The 20350-nt window shown below is 52.5% G+C and overlaps 1 protein-coding gene across 3 annotated transcripts in view; it reads left to right on the forward strand.

The window, feature by feature from the left end:
• Positions 1–788: 788 nt before the first annotated feature.
• Positions 789–20350, forward strand: part of OGDH (oxoglutarate dehydrogenase) — a 32614-nt gene continuing 13052 nt past the window's right edge. The window contains exons 1-5 of one of the 3 annotated variants that reach the window (XM_051809189.1): positions 789–907; positions 4293–4541; positions 10836–11024; positions 14609–14699; positions 19746–19790. In XM_051809189.1, coding sequence (XP_051665149.1) covers positions 4320–4541; positions 10836–11024; positions 14609–14699; positions 19746–19790 — 547 coding nt within the window. In that variant the 5' untranslated portion in view covers positions 789–907; positions 4293–4319. Of the gene's footprint in view, positions 908–4292; positions 4542–10835; positions 11025–14608; positions 14700–14817; positions 14921–19745; positions 19791–20350 lie in introns of all 3 variants that reach the window. The other 2 variants (XM_051809208.1, XM_051809198.1) reach the window with 2 other exon arrangements.

The following is a 20350-nucleotide window of genomic DNA, read 5'->3' on the forward strand; positions in this document are numbered from 1 at the left end:
ACCCTTGTCAAGGTCGTGACCTGCAGCCGCCCCAGAAAGGGCTGTGGCGCAAATGCTGCCACTCCACCATTTCCCCACGGCTTCCTCCTTCGCTGCGCAGACCCAAGCACTGCAGCCAGTTGTGCTCCCTCTGTCCCCTCTCCTGTCTGTCCCCACTACCCTAATACCAGACGGCACAGGGCCCTGCTGTCCCCTGGTCCCTTGTGTCCACCCATGCCACCTCTGGGACATGGCCATCAGGGACGTGGTCTTTGGGGACACTCCTCATCCCCACGTCCATCCGGCATGCCGGAGGTTGCGCCACACTGGCAGGGCCGGGGATGTGCGTGGCCAGGCTTGCACGACTGTGGGCTGCCAGGGTGTTTTCCTGGCACCTGTTTCACTTCCCCGAAGTGCCACCCTGCCCCTGCCCCTGGGCTCAGGACCAGTGACACCATGACTCACCGGCAGGAAACTGCCAGAACCCCAGAGCTCCCCCGGCACTTCCTTTGACCCTCTGAGCCCCCACTGGTTGTCACCCACGCTGGGATATCCCCAAAGGCCTGAGGTCTCCCAGGGCAAGGGGAACTCCACGCCACGGTGGAGGTCCTCAGGCCATGACAGGGGCACCCAGGCCATGGTTGAGACCCTCAAGGCGCGGTGAGGGTTGCGGGTCACGGTAGGTGTCCCAGGCTGTGCTGGGGAGCCCTCGGCCATGGCGACTGTCCACGGCCGACGCCAGTACCCCGCCCCCATCCCAGGGGTCACCTCGCGCGCCGGGCGGCGCAGGCGCATTGGGACGAGGCGGAGGGGCGTGGCCAGGGCGAGGGGTGGGGCGACGCTGTGACGCACGGGCGGGGCGGGGTGGGACCGGTGGTCGGGGCCGCTGTCACAGCTGGGGCTGCGAGCGGGGCGGACGAACGCGCCGGTGGGTCCTGCGGCGGGGCCGGGCGGCGGGGCTGGGCGGTGGGGGCCAGGCGGTGGGGGCCAGGGCTGGAGCAGGGCGGGGGGCGCGCGGGGCGGACGGCCCGCGCCCCTGTGTCCTTGGCGGTGCCGCCCGGGCGCCTGTTGGGGGGGGCACTGCCCCGAGACGGACAGCCTGGCGGCCAATGGGAAGGCGGCTCGGCGGCTCCCGCCGCTCCTATAGGCGGCGAGGAGCGGGCGATGATTGGCGGGCGTGGGGTGGAGGCGGGCCCAGACGGTGGCGGCGGACGGTGATTGGCGGGCGCGGGGAGGGGGCGGGGTTACCGCCCTCGCGGGGCGGGGCGGGGGTCGCGCGGCCCCTTCCCGCGCCCGCCGCACGCGGGGCCCCTGCGGGGCCGCCTCGTCTCACCCGCCCGACCCCCACCGTTCCGCCCGTCCGAGCCCGCGGGGCCTCCTGGGGCCGCCTGGGGACTCTGGTGGGCCGGGGTCGGCCGTGCAGCCTCCGCATAGGATACGCGCCGGCCCCCGCCCGCCCCAGGGCCCTTGGCTACCGCGGTCCCGAAGGTGCCCACTGCTGGAGCAGCTGTGGCTGCAGCCTTTAGCCCTGGACCTCTGGCCTCCTGGAAAGCGGAATTTGTGCTGTTTTTAACCCAAAAAGTATTCCCTAATCCCAAGCCTTTCCCAACTATCCCTCGTCTGTGGTGGCGTCCCCATCCCTGCTGCCGGGGTCAGATTTAGCACCTTAATCTGCTTATTGGCGCGCTCTGGGCCGTCATCTGTTATGGGTATTCCTGGGATTTGACCTTTTGGTGAGGTTTGGGCTGAGACTGGCTGCCCTCCTGCACCTTCCTCAGCCGTCACTCCGTGGGTGACCTTTGTATTCCTGGGTGACCCTGATATCCCATATCTCAGATTTTTATTTTTTTGCCCCTTCCTTCTGGTTGTCGTGCTCTATTTTGATCCACCTCAGAATCATCTCTGCTCTGAGCTTGCCCTGTCTCCCGCTGGGCTCCCAGCCAGCATTTCCTGCAAGAGGCCCTCAAATACCAGCTGGTTCCGCTCATTTGGGGTCAAATGCCCTGGCATTAACTTCCCTGTTTTCCAGAGAGGTCACAGAATGCTGCTGTGGCAGCACCGAAACTGGATGCTAAACTGGAGTCTCTGCTGCTGCTTCCAAGCTTTTTCTGTGCTGTGTGCGTGCCAGTCCTCTGGCACCTGATTCAGTTGGCTCTCTGAAATATCACGGAATCATGGAACGCTTTGAGTGGGAAGGGACCTTAAAGACCATCCAGTTCCACCCCTCTACCATGGGCAGGGACACCTTCCTATAGAACAGGTTGCTCCAAGCCCTGTCGAACCTGGCCCTGGACACTTCCAGGGATGGGGCAGCCACAGCTTCTCTGCGCAACCTGTGCCAGGGCCTCCCCACCCTCACAGGAAAGAATTCCTTCCCAGTATCCCACCTAACCCTGCCCTCTGGCAGTGGGAAGCCATTCTCCCTTATCCTGTCACTCCAGGCTCTTGTCCAAAGTCTCTCTTGGAGCCTCTTTAGGCACTAGAAGGGGCTCTAAGGTCTCCCTAGAGTCTTCTTTTCTCTTCTCCTGGTTGGACACCATCAACTTTCTGAGTCTTTCAAATACCCATGTGTGTTTTGCTGTATAAATCTGAGGGAGGGTGATCTGAAAGAACTCCCAGTGGTGCTGCACTTGCTGTCCCACACCTACCAGCCTTTCTTGGCAGGGTGGAAAGGATGAGTGGTTCCCTTTTTCCCTTGCGTAAATCTGTCAAATGCTGGCTGAATTCGAGTGATTCTGTGTCTTTCTTACGCTCTTTGAACTTGTCTTCCTCTTGCTCTTTGAATAAAAACCTTGTGGTTTGTGATGGGAAGTGTAGCCACTGCCATGCCAAGCAGCCAGGACTAGATTCAGCCAAGCAAACCTGGAAGGCTGGCTGACAAAATGCTGGCTGTGAAGGTGTGTTGTTTTCTTCAGTCCCTTGTGAAACTTCATTTTAATCTGGTGAATGCATGATAACTGCTTTGACATTGGGCTGCTGCTTGTTAAACTGGTCAGGAATATGGAAACCAGCCAGCTGGGTCACCTCCAGCCCCGGGTCCTGCCTCTTGAGGGAGGAGCTGAGTGAAAAGGGCAGCTCCAAGAAGAGCTGCTCCAAATGCCAGCACTTCTCTCAAGATGATCCTGCTCCAACGCTTTCTTTTGGGCTGCAGTGGTCGGTCAGATGTGTGTAACCCCATGGCTGACCCTGTGGCCAACCCCCTGGCTAACCCCAAGCTTCCCCGTCCATGCCCCACCAAGAGCTGCAAAGTGGGACCTTTGAGAAGTTCCACACCTGCTCCACATCACTTTTTTGGATTGTCCGGGTCTTTCAGCTTCATTGGCATTCTTGGGTCTGGGCTTTTGAGAAGAAGCAGTCTGTCCTGGAGCCCACTTCCCAAGTGCTTTGCACCACTGTACCCCTGTTTTGCAAGAGGTCTTCCCTGTAAACGGTTTCTTTCCAACTTTATCCTGATGCATTTCACAACAAACCATCAAGAAAACCTCAGCCAGCAGAGTGGTCACAGAAATTGAAGCCCAGACCTTGTACCTGGGAGGGAGAGTGATGGAAGAAGCTCCCCTGCTGGATGATGAGGTTGTCCCCCTGTGAAATGTGCTGCCCTGGAGACACACACCCCATGAGGCTCCAGCAGATATGAAGGAAAATGTTCAGTGTTAAAATCCAGCTGATAACACATACTTTTGCAGCACCCTTCAGTACTTAAAGGTGCTTTTCTTTAAAATCCTACAACTTCCATCTGCCTGGGAGGTTGAATGGCCAAAGTGTCCCACTCCTACTGGAATTGGAGTTACAGAGGATTTTCCTGTTTAAAACAAATGTAAAGAGGATTCTCAGAGGAAGAATTAAAAAACCAAAAGAAATCCAAGGATATTTTACGGATTTATTTTTGGAAAAGGGGTAGATGATGCTGGATGGAGCTGAAGAGGGAAGTGCTGGGGGAACCGATACCTTACGTTGTTAATATGGGCTGTTTCACCCCAGACATCCCTTGTTTTGTACGAAGATGCCGAAATCAAGAAATGTGGATGGCTTTGATATGCAGTGGCTCGCTCGAGGCTGGAGTTGGGTACCCGCCAAGCAAATCTGCTTCTCACTGTCACAACAGGGGAGGTGACAGTGCCATGCTGCCAGGGGTGGGGGAGGCAGACCCAGCCATGCTGAGCATCCCGATCAAAAGCTGTGTTTCTGAGCCATCAGGGACTCAGCCGTGGGATGGGTGGATGGATTAATCCAAACTAAAAACATCCTAAGCTCAGTTGTCTGTGCTTGGAGTAATTCCTAACTCACTTTTCTGTTCTCTCTCTGCCCAACAGGAACTTGTGTGAGGCAACGGGACAACTATGCTTAACCTAAGGACTTGTGCGGCAAAGCTGAGGCCCTTGACGGCCTCACAGACTGTAAAGACAATTTCCCAACACAAACCGGCAGCACCCAGGACGTTCCAACAGCTCAGGTGCTACAGTGCACCGGTGGCTGCCGAGCCGTTTCTGAGTGGGACTAGTTCAAACTATGTGGAGGAAATGTATTATGCTTGGCTGGAAAATCCCAAAAGTGTACATAAGGTAAGGAGCAACCTTGCCAGGATGTCACTTTTGCTTCTCTGTGTGTCTGAGCAGTGGTGCAGGTAAGTGCCTGCCTCCCGAGGAGGATCGAATTCAGCCATAGGGGCCAGATGATTGTGGACAGTCCTTCTGCCTCGCTTTGCCCCAAAGAAACGGCAGTGATTCCTTGAGCAAGAGCCAAGAGGAGCTTTTCTTTTCGAGAGGGAACACCGTGGGCTTGGGACACGGGCAGCATCCTGGATCACAAGCGGATACAAGGAATGGCTTCTCCTGGGAATCCACCCGTAATAAGCTCCTGAAGCTGTATTTTTTCCATCTCTGATGGCTCACGAGAGGGTTTATTCCAGAGTGAAGAATACGGAAGCGGGGCAGGGAGGGTGTTCTCCACATCCTGACTGGTTTCCTTTTTGCGTCAGGCACGGGTGGTGTTCAGTATTGGGGCAGATGTACTGTAGCTAAGCTTGACTTTGAGCTGGTGCGTAAAGCCAGACCTGTGATCTACAGCCTGGGGAGGAGGACAGGGTCTGGTGGCCAGAGGGATTCCCACAGCTGCTCCTGAACTTAAAACTGGGAAAAAAACCCCAGCCGTGGGCATTATGTGCAGAGGCCTGTCCTGATCTGAATCCGTAAAGCTTCTCCAGCAAGACTGAGCTCATCAGGTGAGGGCTCAGCTGGGAAGAGGGGTTCTGAAACCTGACAGCATTGTTCCCCATCCCCAGTGTGTCACAAGGAAGATGTTCCTCCAGTGACTAAGTCTCAGCATTACCCAGGGGATTTTCTGGGTTGTTTTGAACATGTCCTGGTGTGGAACAAGGATTTTCTTTCTTCAGTAGCACATGAGCCATGTGCAGACCAGGATACAATGGGTAAATGAGCAGTAGGGTATAAGGAATCCCATGCTCCAGCGCTTGCGGCAGCATTGATTTGTTTTCAATGGCACTGATCTCACCTTCAGAATGCAGGTGCTGAAAAGGTCTTAAGGTAGGATCAAAGCTGGATTTTCACAAAAAATGTTGACTTTAGGCTTCTTTGGAGGCAAATGGGTGTCTGAGCCAAACAGTAAAGACTCAGAAATCACAAAACATCTTCATTTGGGTTGTGCCCTTTGCCAAATAGTGACTTGAAAGCTGCCCAAGCACATGGTATAACCCCTCCTTCAGAGGTGGGATATTGAGTTAAAAGCCACGAACTTAAATGCCATAGCCTGATTTAAAAACGAGTGAGGGTAACACCACCTTGTCCCAGTGACAGGCACGATCGTGTCTTTGTCAAAGAGTCATCATGGTGTGATACTAACACTGATTCCAGACCCACGCTCAAAAGTCACTCTGAGCAGATGTTTGAGTAAACATCAGGACTGACTGGGGCAGCTGGCTGGGAAGGGAGTTTGGGTCCCAAGGCCAGACCTCTGGTTTACTTCTGGTCTTGTAAATGTGGCTGATTATCCTTGTCAGCCCATCAGTAGGTAGGCAGGGCATGCACACGCGGTTGAAGAAGTTGGAGGAGAATTTAATTTGGAAGGAGCCTCTGCCCCAGCATCCAGCTTGGAAGTGGCCTCTATATTGCAGATTACGTCCAGCTTCATGTCTAGGCCAGGTCACTCCGGGCCTCGTGCAGTCAGGTTTTGAGTCCCTACAAGGGTGGTGCTCTCACCACCTCTCCAGGCCCCCAGTCCAGTGTTTATGGTGAAGAATTTGCAATTGTTTGATTTCCGAGTGACTGATCCCTGGAAAATCAATGTCCCTAGAATTACTTCCAGCGTAGTACTATACTTCCAGAACAGTGCAGGAATTGATATAGGATTTTTTATTCCAGCATGTCTGGAACTGGTTTGGCATCAGGAAAATCAACATGTGAAATAAAATGCCAGGAAGCAAACTTGAGACCTGTGATGGAAAAAGCAAGTCTTAGGGACTTTTTTTCCATCAAAGGAAACCAAACTGGAGTCCTGCTTGGCAGAAAGGGATTGGAGCAGGGAGATGAGACTAGATGATCTTTTGAGTGTCCCTTCCTACCTAAACCATTCTGTGGTCCTATGAAATCCAGCTCCAGTCCCAAAACTTCTGGTGGGGTTGGTACCTGAGTCGGTGTGGACTTTGCTGTTGCTTCCTGGTACACTTGGCCTCCTTCTGGACTTGTCTCTTGGGTGGACCCCACCTCATTCCAGTGACCCCTTTACCAAGGTCCCTTCCCAGCTGCTCTCTGTACTCCTTTGTCCTTCTGCACTTTTTCATGGCTCCTCCATCCTTGCTGGGTTGCTAAGCTGCTGGGCATGGGCTGGGCTTGTCTCTGGTTTTGCTCGCTCACAGTCCCTATCAACTGGTGTCCCCTCTGGGGAGGCATGTGCCACCCCTTTCCCTGATAAGTGTTGGCCTCCATCCTGCCAGATGGAGGGGCAGATCCCGGGGTGGAGCTCTTGGAAGGAGCCAGGCTGTCACAGGGACCCGACTGAGGCTTATCTGTCCCTGCACAGAGCAGAGACCGGCTTCTGCTTGCCATGCTGCATCCTGCTGGGGAGGGACACCTTCATCTGGGAAGAGCTGGGGTGTCTTTGCTGTTGTCAGCAAAAACTTCTGAGGCTTTCAGCTGACGTGATGGTCCCAGCAGAGCATGGTGAATCCACTTCCTCTGTGCAGACACCAGGGGTTTAAACTGCAGAACAAGCCTCAGTGCTTGTTTAAAACAGGGAAGGTAAAAAAAAAAGATTATTTTAGGAGATTTTCTGTGTGCAGTCCTTCAACTCCAGTTTCCAAGTCTGATGAGCAGAGTTGGATTATAGTAACAGTAGAATAATAAAAATATGAGCAGGGCTGGAGAAAGAGGATATGAGGACACGGGAGATGGGTGCTGGTGGGCTGCCACAGGGTCAGTGCTGCCTGCTCCTGGACTGTGTCCCCAGGGAGTGGGGATACCCTTCTTCTGCCCCCCATTTGGCCAGCTTGGGTTCTTGGCACAGCCTAGCCTGCACCGTCTCCCTGGTACCCTGAGCAACGTCATGGGTGCTTCAGGAGAGACAACCAGAGAGCTGTGACTGCAGGTGGGTGGTACCTGCATATACCTGGGGCAGGTTCAGCCTCCCTAAGCAGCAGCCCCAAAGTTTGGGTTGAACCATGGGAAAGGAACACAGCTCTCCCCATAGGTCTGTACATCAAATGGGCCTTAACATGGACTCCTTAACATGTCAGTGTTTGGGGTTTTAAATTGAAAGGAGTTTGATGACCTGATTGCACTGTGGAACACTGAAGGTCCTTGTTTACGTTGATAAGGGACATGGCGATGTGCAGAGCACAGACCCATCTGTTGCTGCTTGACCGCCTGCTCTTAGCAAAGGTTACCAGCCTTAAATTTGGTTCAGGCTCCTCCTCCTCCAGCTTTAAGTTCTGATGTTTCTCCTCTTCTTTCTGCTGGGCTTGCAGACTGTGCTGAGCAGGGTTGGTGCTTCTGGAGGCTGTGGCAGGGGAACGGGCGGGGAGCAGCCTGAGCGGGAGGTGGAGGCTGTGTGTCCCTCGCGCCTCCCAACCCGGAGCACCTGCAGCCCTGTCCGTGGTGCTTGCAGCTGGTGGCAGCTCTCTCCCCTTGCCATGTATGCCTGACCTCCAAGCTGGCAGAGACTGGGATGTGGTGGTCTGAGCCTGCACCCTTCTCTAGGAGCTGAGTCTAGCGGAAGGTGCTGGTTTGCCTTGGTGAGCTGGTTTGAGGCTGTTCCCAGCAGAGGAGCCCGCACTGAGATCTGCTCCCGGAGTGGAGCTCAAGATCCTTCTAAAGCCTGAACTATCATGGTGTGTGGCAGACAGCTGGCTCACCTATCCCACTTTGCCAGTGCATGGAGGAGCACCAGGAAACCTGTCCAGGCTAATGCCTTGTACTGCAGCTGTGGGACTGCAAAAATGCAATGAATCTGAGCTCTCTTGTACCCAAAATATATATATATCTCATGCCCTGTATGTGTATGTATCTATACAGGGTATAAGAGCCAGAGGAGCTCTCACAGGGCTGCTGTGGGCACAGAGAATTCAGAGGGAAATAACCCCGTGAGTTTATTATTGCTGTTAACTTTGGCAAGTGCCAGATTAAGGCAAAGTTCTCCTTCCCATGATAAAGCAGGGTAACTGATGGGGCTGTTTAGCCTCTCCCATGGGAGACATGAGCTCCAGAGGCACCTCACATGTGCTCCCCACAAACCTACAGGGTGGCCCTTGGATACTATTGAATTCGAAATCACATCAGCAGGTTGAAAGCTGACATTTTTATAGCACTTATCAAGGCTCCAGCCCTCCCTTTGCCATTCAACCATCATTCTGTAGGGCCATAAAGGATTCAGTGAAAGTACCCGAGCTGACTCAGCCAGTGCCACACCTTGTTTGCAGAGCTTAAAGTGGACTTCTTGTTTCAAAACAGAATCAAATTGCAGCTCTGAGAGGTTGATATTAATGAATGGCAGACGGGAAGAGGTTCATGAAGGAAACACCCCTGGCTCCTTCCCTGTCCTCAGCCCCCTCTTGGGCTGGCAGATGCTCCCTTTCTCTTACCTGTCTTTATTTTCCATTACATTAAAGAACCTTAAACCACCGAGTAAAGCAGCCTGCCAGGTTCCTCCCCATCCCAAGTGCGTGGAGCCTATGCCTGGTGCTTGTCCCTCTGCTCACAGGAGCTGATGTCTTCTAGAGCACCCAGGAGCTCTCTGAGCCTGAGAAAGAGAAGAGCAGGGATGAAACAGAAAGCCACTCTCCCTCTTTTCTCCTTGAAATTTCCTTTAGCAGTTGAAATGGGGTTAGGTGTTTTCTGCCTTTCCTTTTTTTTTTTTTTTTTGCCTTTGGGGGAGTGATTGTTTATCAGTTAGAGTGCCAAAATGTTCCAGATTTTATTTATGTTCTTTCAGCATGACCTGTTTCTAAATTTATTCACCTTGTGCAGTCATGTGATGGAGTGTTTGGGTAAATCGGGGCTGGAAACACCTTCCTGGGGCATGTGATGGACTCTGCAACTGGAGTAGCTCCAGGGATGGCTGAGCTGGGGCTCCTCTGGCAAAGGGGACATTTTCAGTCCTTTTCACCCTGCTTCCAGGGGGACAAAATCTGTCTTTTCTGCCCCAAACAACAGCTGGAGGTTCTTTCAGGGCACTTTTCCACTTAGTTTACACACTCTGGGGATGGCTGGGCAGCGCTTCCCCGTCTCCGATCACCAAGGCTGGATTTGGCACTCTCCAAGGTGCAGGATGAGGTGCACTCCAAGGTGCCCACAGCCGGTGGAGAGACTCTTGGGCTAAAACCAGCATGCAAATCCCAGGGGATTTGTTTGCTTTAGCTGGCAACCTGGGTCTGTGCTAGCACACAGCCACTGCTCCACTGTGCCCTTGTCCTTTGCCATCACTCGGTGGCACATGAGACCGGGGTATGTGACGGGAGGATGTAGCTTGGACTTTGTTTGACTAAGCTCTCCCCTTTCTCAGGTCCATTGCTGCCTCTCCAAGGAGACAAATTAACTTGTGTTTGGCATGGGTCACTTCTGGGTTTTTCAAGCAGTGCTGGAAAAGTATGACAGTTACACCAAATCTGTCAAGGGCTATTTTGGGGGGTTTTGATTTGTTTTCTTAGCACCTAGACATGCCCATCTGCAGAGAAAGCAGGAGCAGAGGTGACAGCTGCCTTGGTCTGGGCACAGGAGAGCTGCGTGGGAGTACCTGCATAGTGCTGGCCTGGGCGTTGCCAAAAGGATGGGGAAAAATTGAAGAGAGGACAGAAAAAGGAACACATTGCTGGTTGAGTGCTGGACAACACAGCTCGTGCTCGGATTTAGGTCTCAGGCCATTCAGACCACGGAAAATAGGAAGAGGTGTATTTGATTATAGGGCAGAAATGTTTTTCAGAAAATACTGGGGTTATTTAGAAGGCAATGGCTTCCCCTGGGGAGAAGGAAACGAGCTGGAAGTCCAGGCTGGGACTTGTGTCTCAGAGCAGCAGTTCTGAGAGCTGAGGCAGGGGAGGGTGTATCGCTGTGTCCTGTCTTGTGTGCTGCTGTTGAGAGAGGAGGGGCTTTGGGGGCGGCCTCATGGCAAAAGAAACAATCCAGATGGATGGGAAGTGGGATAATGGTGTACCTGGAGTAGTGGGAGAGCTTTAGTGCTCTTCCGTCCAAAGCAGGTGGGTGCCTTCAGCAGTGGCTGCATGGAGCTGAGGTGCAGGGGAGGAGGGAACTCTGCTCCCTGCTTTGGCAACAGAGCTGAGACCTCTGTAGCCTCGAGTGCTTGGGCTGCAGGTGATGACCCTGTTGCCTCTCTTCTTTCCGTTTTTGTAGTCATGGGACATCTTCTTTCGCAACGCCAATGCCGGAGCTGCTCCAGGCACCGCTTACCAAAGCCCCCCTCCACTGAGTACCAGCCTTTCCACCCTGTCCCAAGCCCAGTTCCTGGTTCAGGCACAGCCCAGCGTGGATAAACTGGTGGAGGACCATCTTGCAGTGCAGTCTCTCATCAGGGCATATCAGGTAAGGGGATGTTGTGCTGAGGAGGGTCCTGTCCTCAGTAGAGGGGCCTTTCATGGCTGAGGTTAGGGTTGATGCATGTGTTTTGCATGGAGAGCATGCAGGATGTGGGCTGAGCTGCCTGTTTTGGCATAGGAGCTGCTGATCTGTTTAGGCAGAAGCTTAGCTGATGCTTTGCTGGACAATAGGAAGGTTTAAGCTATTGTTATCCAAACGGGGTGGCAGGGAGGGGGAGGTCTTCTTCACAAAAGGTGGTTTGCTGGCCTTTGGAATGTTGCTCCTGTGCCATGGGCTGCCATGCTCAGCAGTGACATGGGACACCCATCCTTCTTCCCTCATGTTGCTGAGAGAACTTCTGAGGTCCTAATATAGAAGCTCAGGAAACATTTCCATGTGATTTGCAACCTGGAAGAGGCCGGTGGTGCTGGTGGGCTGCAGCTCAGACCAAATGCTGCCCAAGTCCATCCTCTGGGAGAAATGAGTTTGAAGCAGGAAGGAAACATCCTCTGGCTGGTGGAAGGCCAGCAAGTATTTTTACTTGGGAGAACATTTAAGCGTGTTTCTACATTTGTGTCATCCTTTCACCTTTGTTTATGCTCTGGTTTGTCAAGTCTGGGGGCTCTAATTGGCTCTGTGGTGAGATGTTAAAGAACCCAGCTGCTGTGCAAGTGAGTTTCTCACCTGTTCGTGTGACAAAGGACTCGCTGTACATTGTGTTCCTGCTCAGGTATGGGGAAAATCCAACATAAAAGGCCGTGAGTTAAGGCAGGAACTGCAGTGCTGGACAAGTCCAAAGGTCTGCCCAGCCTTGGCCCCTGCTCTCTGGCTCCAAGATACTGCCACTACCCTGCCTGCCTCTGCAGCTGCAGTGCCAACGTCAGCACTGGGACCTGTTTGTAAGGACCTGTACGGCTGGTTCCATGGGAGATGACCACCCTGTCAGCTCTGAGGCAGCTCCTGCCAGTAGAGCAAGCGGGCAGACACCAAGTTTGAACACATGGTGATTGATGTAGTTGGAAGCAGAAGCTTCATGTCAGCAATTTGAACACAAAATCCATAACCTCTTCAGTATTCCCATCTCTTCTTCAGGCTCTGAGTGGCAGCGCTGGGAGGTGATGGCTCTTGGATGTATTTTTCTGAGCTGTCTGCAGTGAGAAGTCTGCCTCCCTTTCTGCCCTGGTGTCACAGTAGGGCTGTAGCTGTGGTGACTTATTCAGGTGGGGAGGTTCGGGACAGGATATGGAGGTATGAAAGTGTAGGAAGGTGAAGGAAACCCTACCTGTGATACGTAACCTACTTAAAAGACCACAAAATTAATTTCTTAATTGGATTGAGCTGGTCTGTCCCTATAATTATGGGTGAGCAATGACTACTCTGCTTTGGCATCAGTGATGGCTCCTTAATTGTATTTGTGTTTCCATGCCCAAGTCATTATTAATTTTGAGTAGTAGAGTGCTTTGGGTTGGAAGGAGCCTTACAGACCATCTAGTTCCAAACCCATGTGCCATGGGCAGGGACACCTTCCACTAGACCTTCCAGGTTGCTCCAAGCCCTGTTGAACCTGGCCTTGAAGACTTCCAGGGATGGGGCAGCCACAGCTTCTTGGACAACCTGTGCCAGTGCCTCACCACCCTCACAGGGAAGAATTTCTTCCCAATATCCCATCTAACCCTGCCCTCTGGCAGTGGGAAGCCATTCCCCCTTGTCCTGTCACTCCAGGCCCTTGTCCAAAGTCTCTCTGCAGCTCTCCTGGAGCCCCTTTAGGCACTAGAAGGGGCTCTAAGGTGTCCCCGGAGCCTTCTCTTCTCCAGGTGAACACCCCCAGCTCTCCCAGCCTGGCTCCAGAGCAGAGGGGCTCCAGCCCACAGAGCATCTTTTTTGTTCCTTTTTTTGGTTTGCATTGCGTGTGGACACTAACAAGCAGCCTGGCTCCTGTGGGGAAAGAGGTGTTCTCTTTGCTGCTCTACCAATTTGAGGACTTTTTGTGTACCTGCAAACTGCTGAGGTGACCTCAAAGCCAATAGGGGTCCCCAGCTCAAAGCTGTTTGCTGGACTAAGTGGCCTCCTGGTCCCGGTGAGAGCATCCTGGCCATGGAGAGCAGCATGGCGACCTTGCGTCCTGCTGACTGCTACGTGATGGTCTCTCCCCTGGGCTTTGCTGCAAGATGGACAAGCAAATCATTTTCAGACACGGCTGGCCCAGAGGAGCTTTCCTGTGGCCACCAGTGCTCAGGGGCACAGTGTCACCTGGCCCTGCAGAGAACAGGGAGGGAACGATGCTTTCTTTACAGTTTGCCTTAGTACTGATGGCTGATTTAAGACTCCTTGGCTGGTAAAACCACAAAAATCACGTGCTAAAATCCCCATGGGATGCTCTGGAAAGGAATGCCTTCTGGTAAATAATGTCGGATCAGCGTGTCTGGTTTGTACAAGAGGTTTAGCAATTCCCTTGTATCCGAGTGCTTTTCCTAACTGGCAGCGGATTTGATGGCTGTAGTACACTTTCCCAGTGTAAGAAAGGCTCCACGCCCTGTACCACAGCAGTTGTGTTTCCTGCCCCAGTCCCAGCATTGCTGAGCCTGAAGCTGTGGCTCACCAGTCAGTGCTGGCCACCAAGGTGACCTGAGTTAGCTCAGTCAGACATGCTGGGATCCCTCCATGGCTACCTACTCCAGTGGAAGCAAAAATCTGAAACTCCTCATCGCCTCCCATTGTTCTCCATGGCTCCTGATGTGGATTCAGACACAGCATGGAGACTTCTGGCCTGAGTGCTGCCACCAGGAGCTGTCAGGGCTCCACTGGCTGCGAGCTCTTTGATATTTCTGCACCTGCCCCTTCACATGAGAGTTCTGCTGTGGCTCCTCTCTCCAGAGGAATGCTGTGAGTTGCTGCATAGCTGGGCAGATGTTCTTCAGGCACATTCCTTGGCCTTTCAGGAACAACTGCTGCTGGTGGCAGCGCCTGTTTTCTCTACTATATTGACAAGAGAACACCTAAATCTGTCAAAATCTGGAAAATTCATAGAATCCTAGAATGGTTTGGGTTGGAAGGGCTCTTAAAGCTCATCTCATTCTACCCTGCTGCCCCTCTGCCACAGGCAGCGTTCCAGGTTGCTCCAAGGCCCGTCCAACTTGGTCTTGAACACTTCCAGGGATGGGGCAGCCACAGCTTCTCGGGGCAAGCTGCCTCTTCATGTGCCTTTGACACTTAGAAGGAGACCACTGATGTGGAGTTACTGTATCTGTAGAGAGGAGCTGCTCAGGTTGGATACTGGGAAAGTGTCAGAAGACCCTTGGACCCTAATTCTGGAAGGTCTCTGCTGTGAAGGAGTTTGCCATCCCCCCGCCTACCCCCCAAACCTGGCGTCAGGCAGAGCAGAAGAGTCCTGGCAGCTGCTGGCACTCAGCTACTTGCTGTAGGTGACTAAACCCAACTTCTCCAGGCTTCAGCTGGAGCTAGAATTGGGGTGGCTCTGCAGAAAATGTAAAGAGGGAAACTTGTGCATGATGTTTTTTTAACTTTTTTTTTTAATGGAATGTCTCTTCAATTAACATGTTTTAATGACTAATCTGTGTTGTTGCTTCCAGGTCAGGGGTCACCACATTGCAAAGCTTGATCCTCTCGGCATTAGTTGTGTAAATTTTGATGATGCACCAGTAACTGTTTCTCCAAACGTCGGTGAGAATTACTCTGCAAATTAATTCTAATGTAATTTAACTTTTTTACCCCTTCCCTCTTTTGTTTTTCTCTCCCTTTTGGTTCCTGTTCTCCTTTCCATTCCTGGCGCATTTCATAGATTCGAGGGCATCATGTAGCACAACTCGACCCACTGGGCATCTTGGATGCAGATCTGGACTCCTCCCTTCCAGCTGATATTATCACATCCACAGACAAACTGGGTGAGGGCTTTGAGAGCAGTTAGTGCTGCATTGCTTGAGCTCCTCTCTCCTTCACAGCTTCGTAGGTAGATTGCTTCACCGATCAGGGGGGAAGGGTCTGAAGTTTCCTTAGTAATGATCACTAAAATTGTAGCTGCTAGTGGCAGCGGAGCAGTCCTGCCACCCTCTGTCCATCACCCCAGTGCTCGGCTCATGTTTCTTCTCCGACTGGTGCCGTTCAGTGATGTCACTGAACTTGCTATCCCAGGGCTGGAAGCAATTGCATCTTCTGGAAATGCTAAGCACAGAGAGGTTTTGTGTTGGTGAGAGCTGGAGTTCTCTTCTCTTGGCTCCTCTTGCTGCTCTTGGGGACCCTTAGAGCTTGGGGTGAACAGGCTGGGTTCATCTCTGCAGGGCTGAGTGGCTGTCCCTGCCCTCCCTGTGCTCCCAGCTTGCCCCAGCCTCTGTAAATCCCTTAATTGCCCTTTTTCCAAGACTGAGCTATGAGTCCTTGCTGGTGATCATAACAAGGAAGCTTTGGGATACATTTCCATCTAAGTTGAGAGGTGGAAATCCCAATGCCTTCGAGCGAGTGAAGCCTGAGTGTTGTGCAGAAGCGTGTGTGGTGCTCAGGACTTGAAATCCTAATCTGAAAGTGTTTAAACCCAGCACTGCTCCACGTGCTTTAGAGCTGATCTCTGTAGTTTGCTGCCTTTCCCCTAGACAGGATGAAGCTGCTGAACTCTGTCCCCTTACTGGTGCTTCCCAGGGTGGTTCCCTGGCACTCCGAGTGCTTCAGAGGCATGCTCATGCTCCTAACATAGAGTAGAGCAGCAGTGATGATTACTAACCTCGCCAACCAAAACGGCTGATCATAGAGCACGGTGCATGTAAACCACCTTGATTCCTTATTCAGCTGCCAACACAGGGACACCAGCCCTGGACCTGCTGGACCTTCCAACAGGATTACGTGTACTGGGAGTGGTAGGGAAGGAGTAGGTTTTGGTTGGACCAGTTCACTGGACGATGAAGAAGCTGCTTCATCCCACAGTCTGGACTCTGACATGCTTGTCCAGAGGACCAAGCCCTGGCTGTACTTGAGGAACTGTCCAGATCCAGCTTGGAGCAAGTCCTGTGCCTGAGATATTTTGATGGCAAGAGGTGGGAAGAGGATGGCTGTGAACCCAGGTGTGGGGGAAGACACAAGTGCTTGTAGTCAGCACTGAGGGGGAAACAGGGAGACTTTAGGTGATCTTGAAGCCACTCAGCTGGAAAGAGGAGAGGGTGAGGAAAGGCTTTTCCATCTCAGGGTTTTTGGCCTCTGCTGCAGGCACTATAGTCCTTCTGAAGCAGAGCAGGAGAGGAAAACCCTGAAGCTCTGTGCCTGGCGGATGTGTTCCCTTTTGAGAGTAGAGCAGGGTCTACATGAAACCCAGAGCCAGTCAGCTGCAAGTGGTGGCAGTGACAGCTGTTCCTCGGCAGGAAAGGGAGCTGGGTATGGGGAGCAGAGTTACTGTGCTTCTCAGGAAGTTGTAGACTCACGAAGTGGTCTGGGTTGGAAGGGATCTTCAGAGGTCACCTAGTCCAACCCCCCTGCCATAGACAGGGACACCTTCCACTTGACCAGGTTGCTCAAAGCCTTGTCCAGCTTGGCCTTGAACACTTCCAGAGATGGGGCAGCCACAGCTTCTTGGGCAACCTGTGCCAGGGCCTCACCACCTTCACAGGGAGGGATTCGTTCCTTATGTCCAATCTTACCCTCGCCCCTGGTCCTGGCACTGCAGACCCTGGTGAAAAGTCTCTCAGTGCTGTTCCCGTAAGTACCTTTATACACTGAAAGGTCATAGTAAGATCTCCCGGTGCCTTCTCTCCTCCAGGTGACACCCCCAGCTCTCCCAGCCTGTCTCCATGGCAGAGGGGCTCCAGCCCTTGAAGCATCTCTGCGGCCCCCTCTGGACTTGCTCCAGCAGGTTCACATCTGTCTTGCACTGAGGATCCCAGTGCTGGAGGCAGCACTGCAAGTGGGGTCTCACCTGAGTGGAGCAGAGGGGCAGAAACCCCTCTCCCCACCAGTCACACTTCCAATGCAGCCCAGGACACAGATGGACTTCTGGGCTGCCAGCACACATGGACGGCTTATCTTCAGCCTCTCATCCACCAGCACCTCCCAAGTCCTTCTCTACAGAGCTGCTTTCCATCCATCCATCCGTCCATCCATCCCTCCCCCAGTCAGTGCTGGGACTAGAGCTTGCCCCAACCCTTGCACTCAGCCTTGTTGAACTTCAGGAAGTTCACATGGTCCCTCTTCTCCAGCTTATCCACGTCCCTCTGGATGGTATCCTGTCCCTCCAGTGCATCACCCACAACACTCTGTAGTGTCACCTGCAGCCTGGCTGAGGGTGCCCACCATCCCACTGTTAATGCCATTGGTGGAGGTAATTAAACCTCACTGGTCCCAGTACAGACACTTGAGAGACGCTGCTCCTTACTGCTCTCCACTTGGACATCAAACTCACAGGTCTAATTCCATGGGGAAGGTAATTTCAGAGGGAAATCTGCTCAGAGAGCTTTACTTCTGCTGTGACCACTGATTCCTCAAGAGCCAGGTGTGCTCAAACAGTGTCCTGGCTTCAGAGGAAGCCGAACCCAATGTGATCCAAGAGCAGGTCCTCCCTGGCAGCCCCAGCCATGGCACTGGGCTGGCAGCAGTGTCACAACTGTAACAACATCTGGGGAAGCAGAACAGGCTCAGTTTTTCCTGCCTCCCCAGGGTGAGTGGCCACGAGCCAAGCAGTGTGTCCCAGCGTGGCTTGCTGTGGTGGGAAATGTTCAGGTATGGCTGGTCTTAGGCATCAGCTGGAAGGGAACCTCAGCATGGGATCTCTGTGTCTGAGCCAGCCCTTGAGCTTAATCTCTGTTGCTTCGTGGCTTTTGTAGTAGGATACCTGTTATTGTGGTTTCTGGTCTTGATTAAATTCCCAGGAATACGTGAATTCGTAGGAAATAACGAGCCCTGGGAACAAGATGTACTGGTGGCAGCTGCCAGCTCACACCGGGGTTGTGTCCCATGGTAGAATCCCAGACTCAGGTGGCTAGATCTCATCAAAAGGACTTTTTTTTAAACTTGCTATAAGTATTATTTATACTGAGTAGATTTTCCCCTGCTATTCTTATCCTGGAAAATCTCATCTGGTCAATCTTAACTACAGCTGGCAAACATACTTTGCAAAAGGTGCTCAGAAAGAGGGGAAGGAAGTTGTGACAGTGCACACAGTGTGGAGCTCCAGCTGAGCCTAAGGTTGGATGTCATCTGCGTGTGGCAGAGAAAGCCAATTTCTAAGCGGATCCTGCTGGCTTTTTTTGCTTTGAAAGAATACTTCGTAACACTTGACAGAGCAGTTAATAACAGAAGTGGTTTTTTGAAACTTGGAAACAATCTTGTTTCCTCTTTCTGAGCAGAAGTCCTTTAAAGGTCAGCTTTTGTGGTGAGAGCTCTGCTGCCAGCAGTTTAAACTGGCAGTGCTGTGATTCAAAGGAGTTGGATGGTTAATCTTGGAAATCGATCTCTCTTCTCAATTGCCTTTTGTTTAGCAACTGGTTTGGTTCTAGTTTGGAAGCTCTCTTTGGATTAAGCAGTGTGAACTTTGGGGAAAATGTCAGGGGGAGAAACCCTCCCAGGGCTACTCAGTCTGAGGAGTGGTCGGCCTGGAGCCACCAAATTCCCCTTTCTCATGTCTTTTCTATTAAAAAAACAAAGTAATCTCCTCCTGGTCTTCTAGTGCAGCTGGTCTGGCATGGTAAGTGTGTAAAACAAGGACAGGATGACTACCAGAACTCAGTGTGACTCATTGAAAGAATTACTACCTTAGCACGCTGAAATCTGGTTGGTATGTGGACAGCTGTGTGTGTCTGTCTGTCTGTCTGCTTCTCTCCCCATGGAGGGCAGCTGCCTCTGCCTCATGCCAAGGGGAATTGATGGAAATCCTCCTCCAGTTCAGGAAGAGCCAGGCAAGCCCCACCAGGGAGCTGGACTGGGAGTGCTCACCTCCCCTTTCCCCACTTTGGGGAAATGTCTGATTTTTTCCCACTGACTCAAAGAAGTGTTTCCAAGGCCTTTCTTGTAACCCAGGGGAGATTGAGGCTCTTGGGTCTCCTAACCTAGCTGGATGGGCAGCTCTGGTGCCGCACGCTTGCCCGCTGCTTTGGCGTGCTGGTGCTCCTGCCCACGCCAAGTGTGCTCCAGAAGAGACAGCTGTGCATGCCTGCCTCACCACCGTCCTCATTAACCACCTGCGTTTTAACACCCCGATCCTCCTCCTCTCTGCAAAGGCAGCGCCACTGCCTCCTTCGAGTGACCTCGAAATCCTCCCAGTAGCAAAAGCAGAGCAAACCCCTCAAACCCTCTGGAGCAGGTGTTGGTGGGAGACAGCTCCCTGCTCTGCAGAGGATCCTGCTCCCCGTGATGCAGCTTGTCAGGATGATGCCTCTTGGTTGTGGCAGGTGAAGACACTGTGATGGGCCATCCCCCTCTCCTGTCAAGATGTGCATGTGAGAGATCTCAAACCATGCAGCTCAACTGCTCCCCAGTGTCTGATGCCCCCCTTCCCCTCCTGCTCCCCCCTCCTCTTGTCAGACTTCCCACTAGGATTTCTTTTCCACCTAGTGTGTAGTCATCCTCCATTCCAGCCCTTTTGCCTCTGATGGGTTTTGACTGTATTTTAAATACTGTATTTTTTTGACTTGTGCTTTCCATGACTAGTTTTCACAGTTCCAGGGTTTTTTTACTAACTTTTGACTGCGTTTCTCTATCTTCTCCCTTTCTGCACTCCCCTCCCTGCTCCCCCAGACCTCGCAGTGTTCAAGGAGCGGCTGAGAGTGTTAACAGTAGGAGGTATGCAATTAATGAGCCTTTAACCCTCTGGAGTGCAGGACTCTCTTTGAATAGGTTATTCTGGGGATGAACCGAGCCGGTAAAGTGAATCCGCCTCCTCCATCTCCCACCACTCTTGAGTTTTGTGACATGTTTTTTTATTTTGAATTCATTCTCAAAGTCTTGAGGTAGGTGTGTGGTTAGTGACACTTGGCCCGTAGAAATGCTCAATTTAGAGCCTTGCTGGCCTTTTCTGTGCTGTGTGTTTGCATGCCTGGCTTGCTAGAGTACACATTTTGTTGTGAACATTAATTTTATGAGGCCTCAATCTCCCTGATTGGTTCAAGGCTCATAAAAATCCAAGCTGTCTTCTCCTGGTTTTGTTGCAGGGAAATTTTGTCAGCTTATCCCTTGCCTTTACCCCATCCAGTGGTGTTGCTGCCTGTAAATACTGGGCATTGTCAAAGAGCTGGCAGGCTGCAGCAAAGCAGAAGCAAAGATGCTTACAGCCTCGCAAACTCCTTGTAAAATCTGATACTCCCCGAAGTGTGTCAAGAGTCTTCAAAGCAGCATGGCGGAGC

This window comes from Manacus candei, unplaced genomic scaffold (genome assembly GCF_025592945.1).
Source record: "Manacus candei isolate 608988 ecotype Guabito, Panama unplaced genomic scaffold, ASM2559294v1 h1tg000006l, whole genome shotgun sequence".
Classification (NCBI taxonomy): domain Eukaryota; kingdom Metazoa; phylum Chordata; class Aves; order Passeriformes; family Pipridae; genus Manacus; species Manacus candei.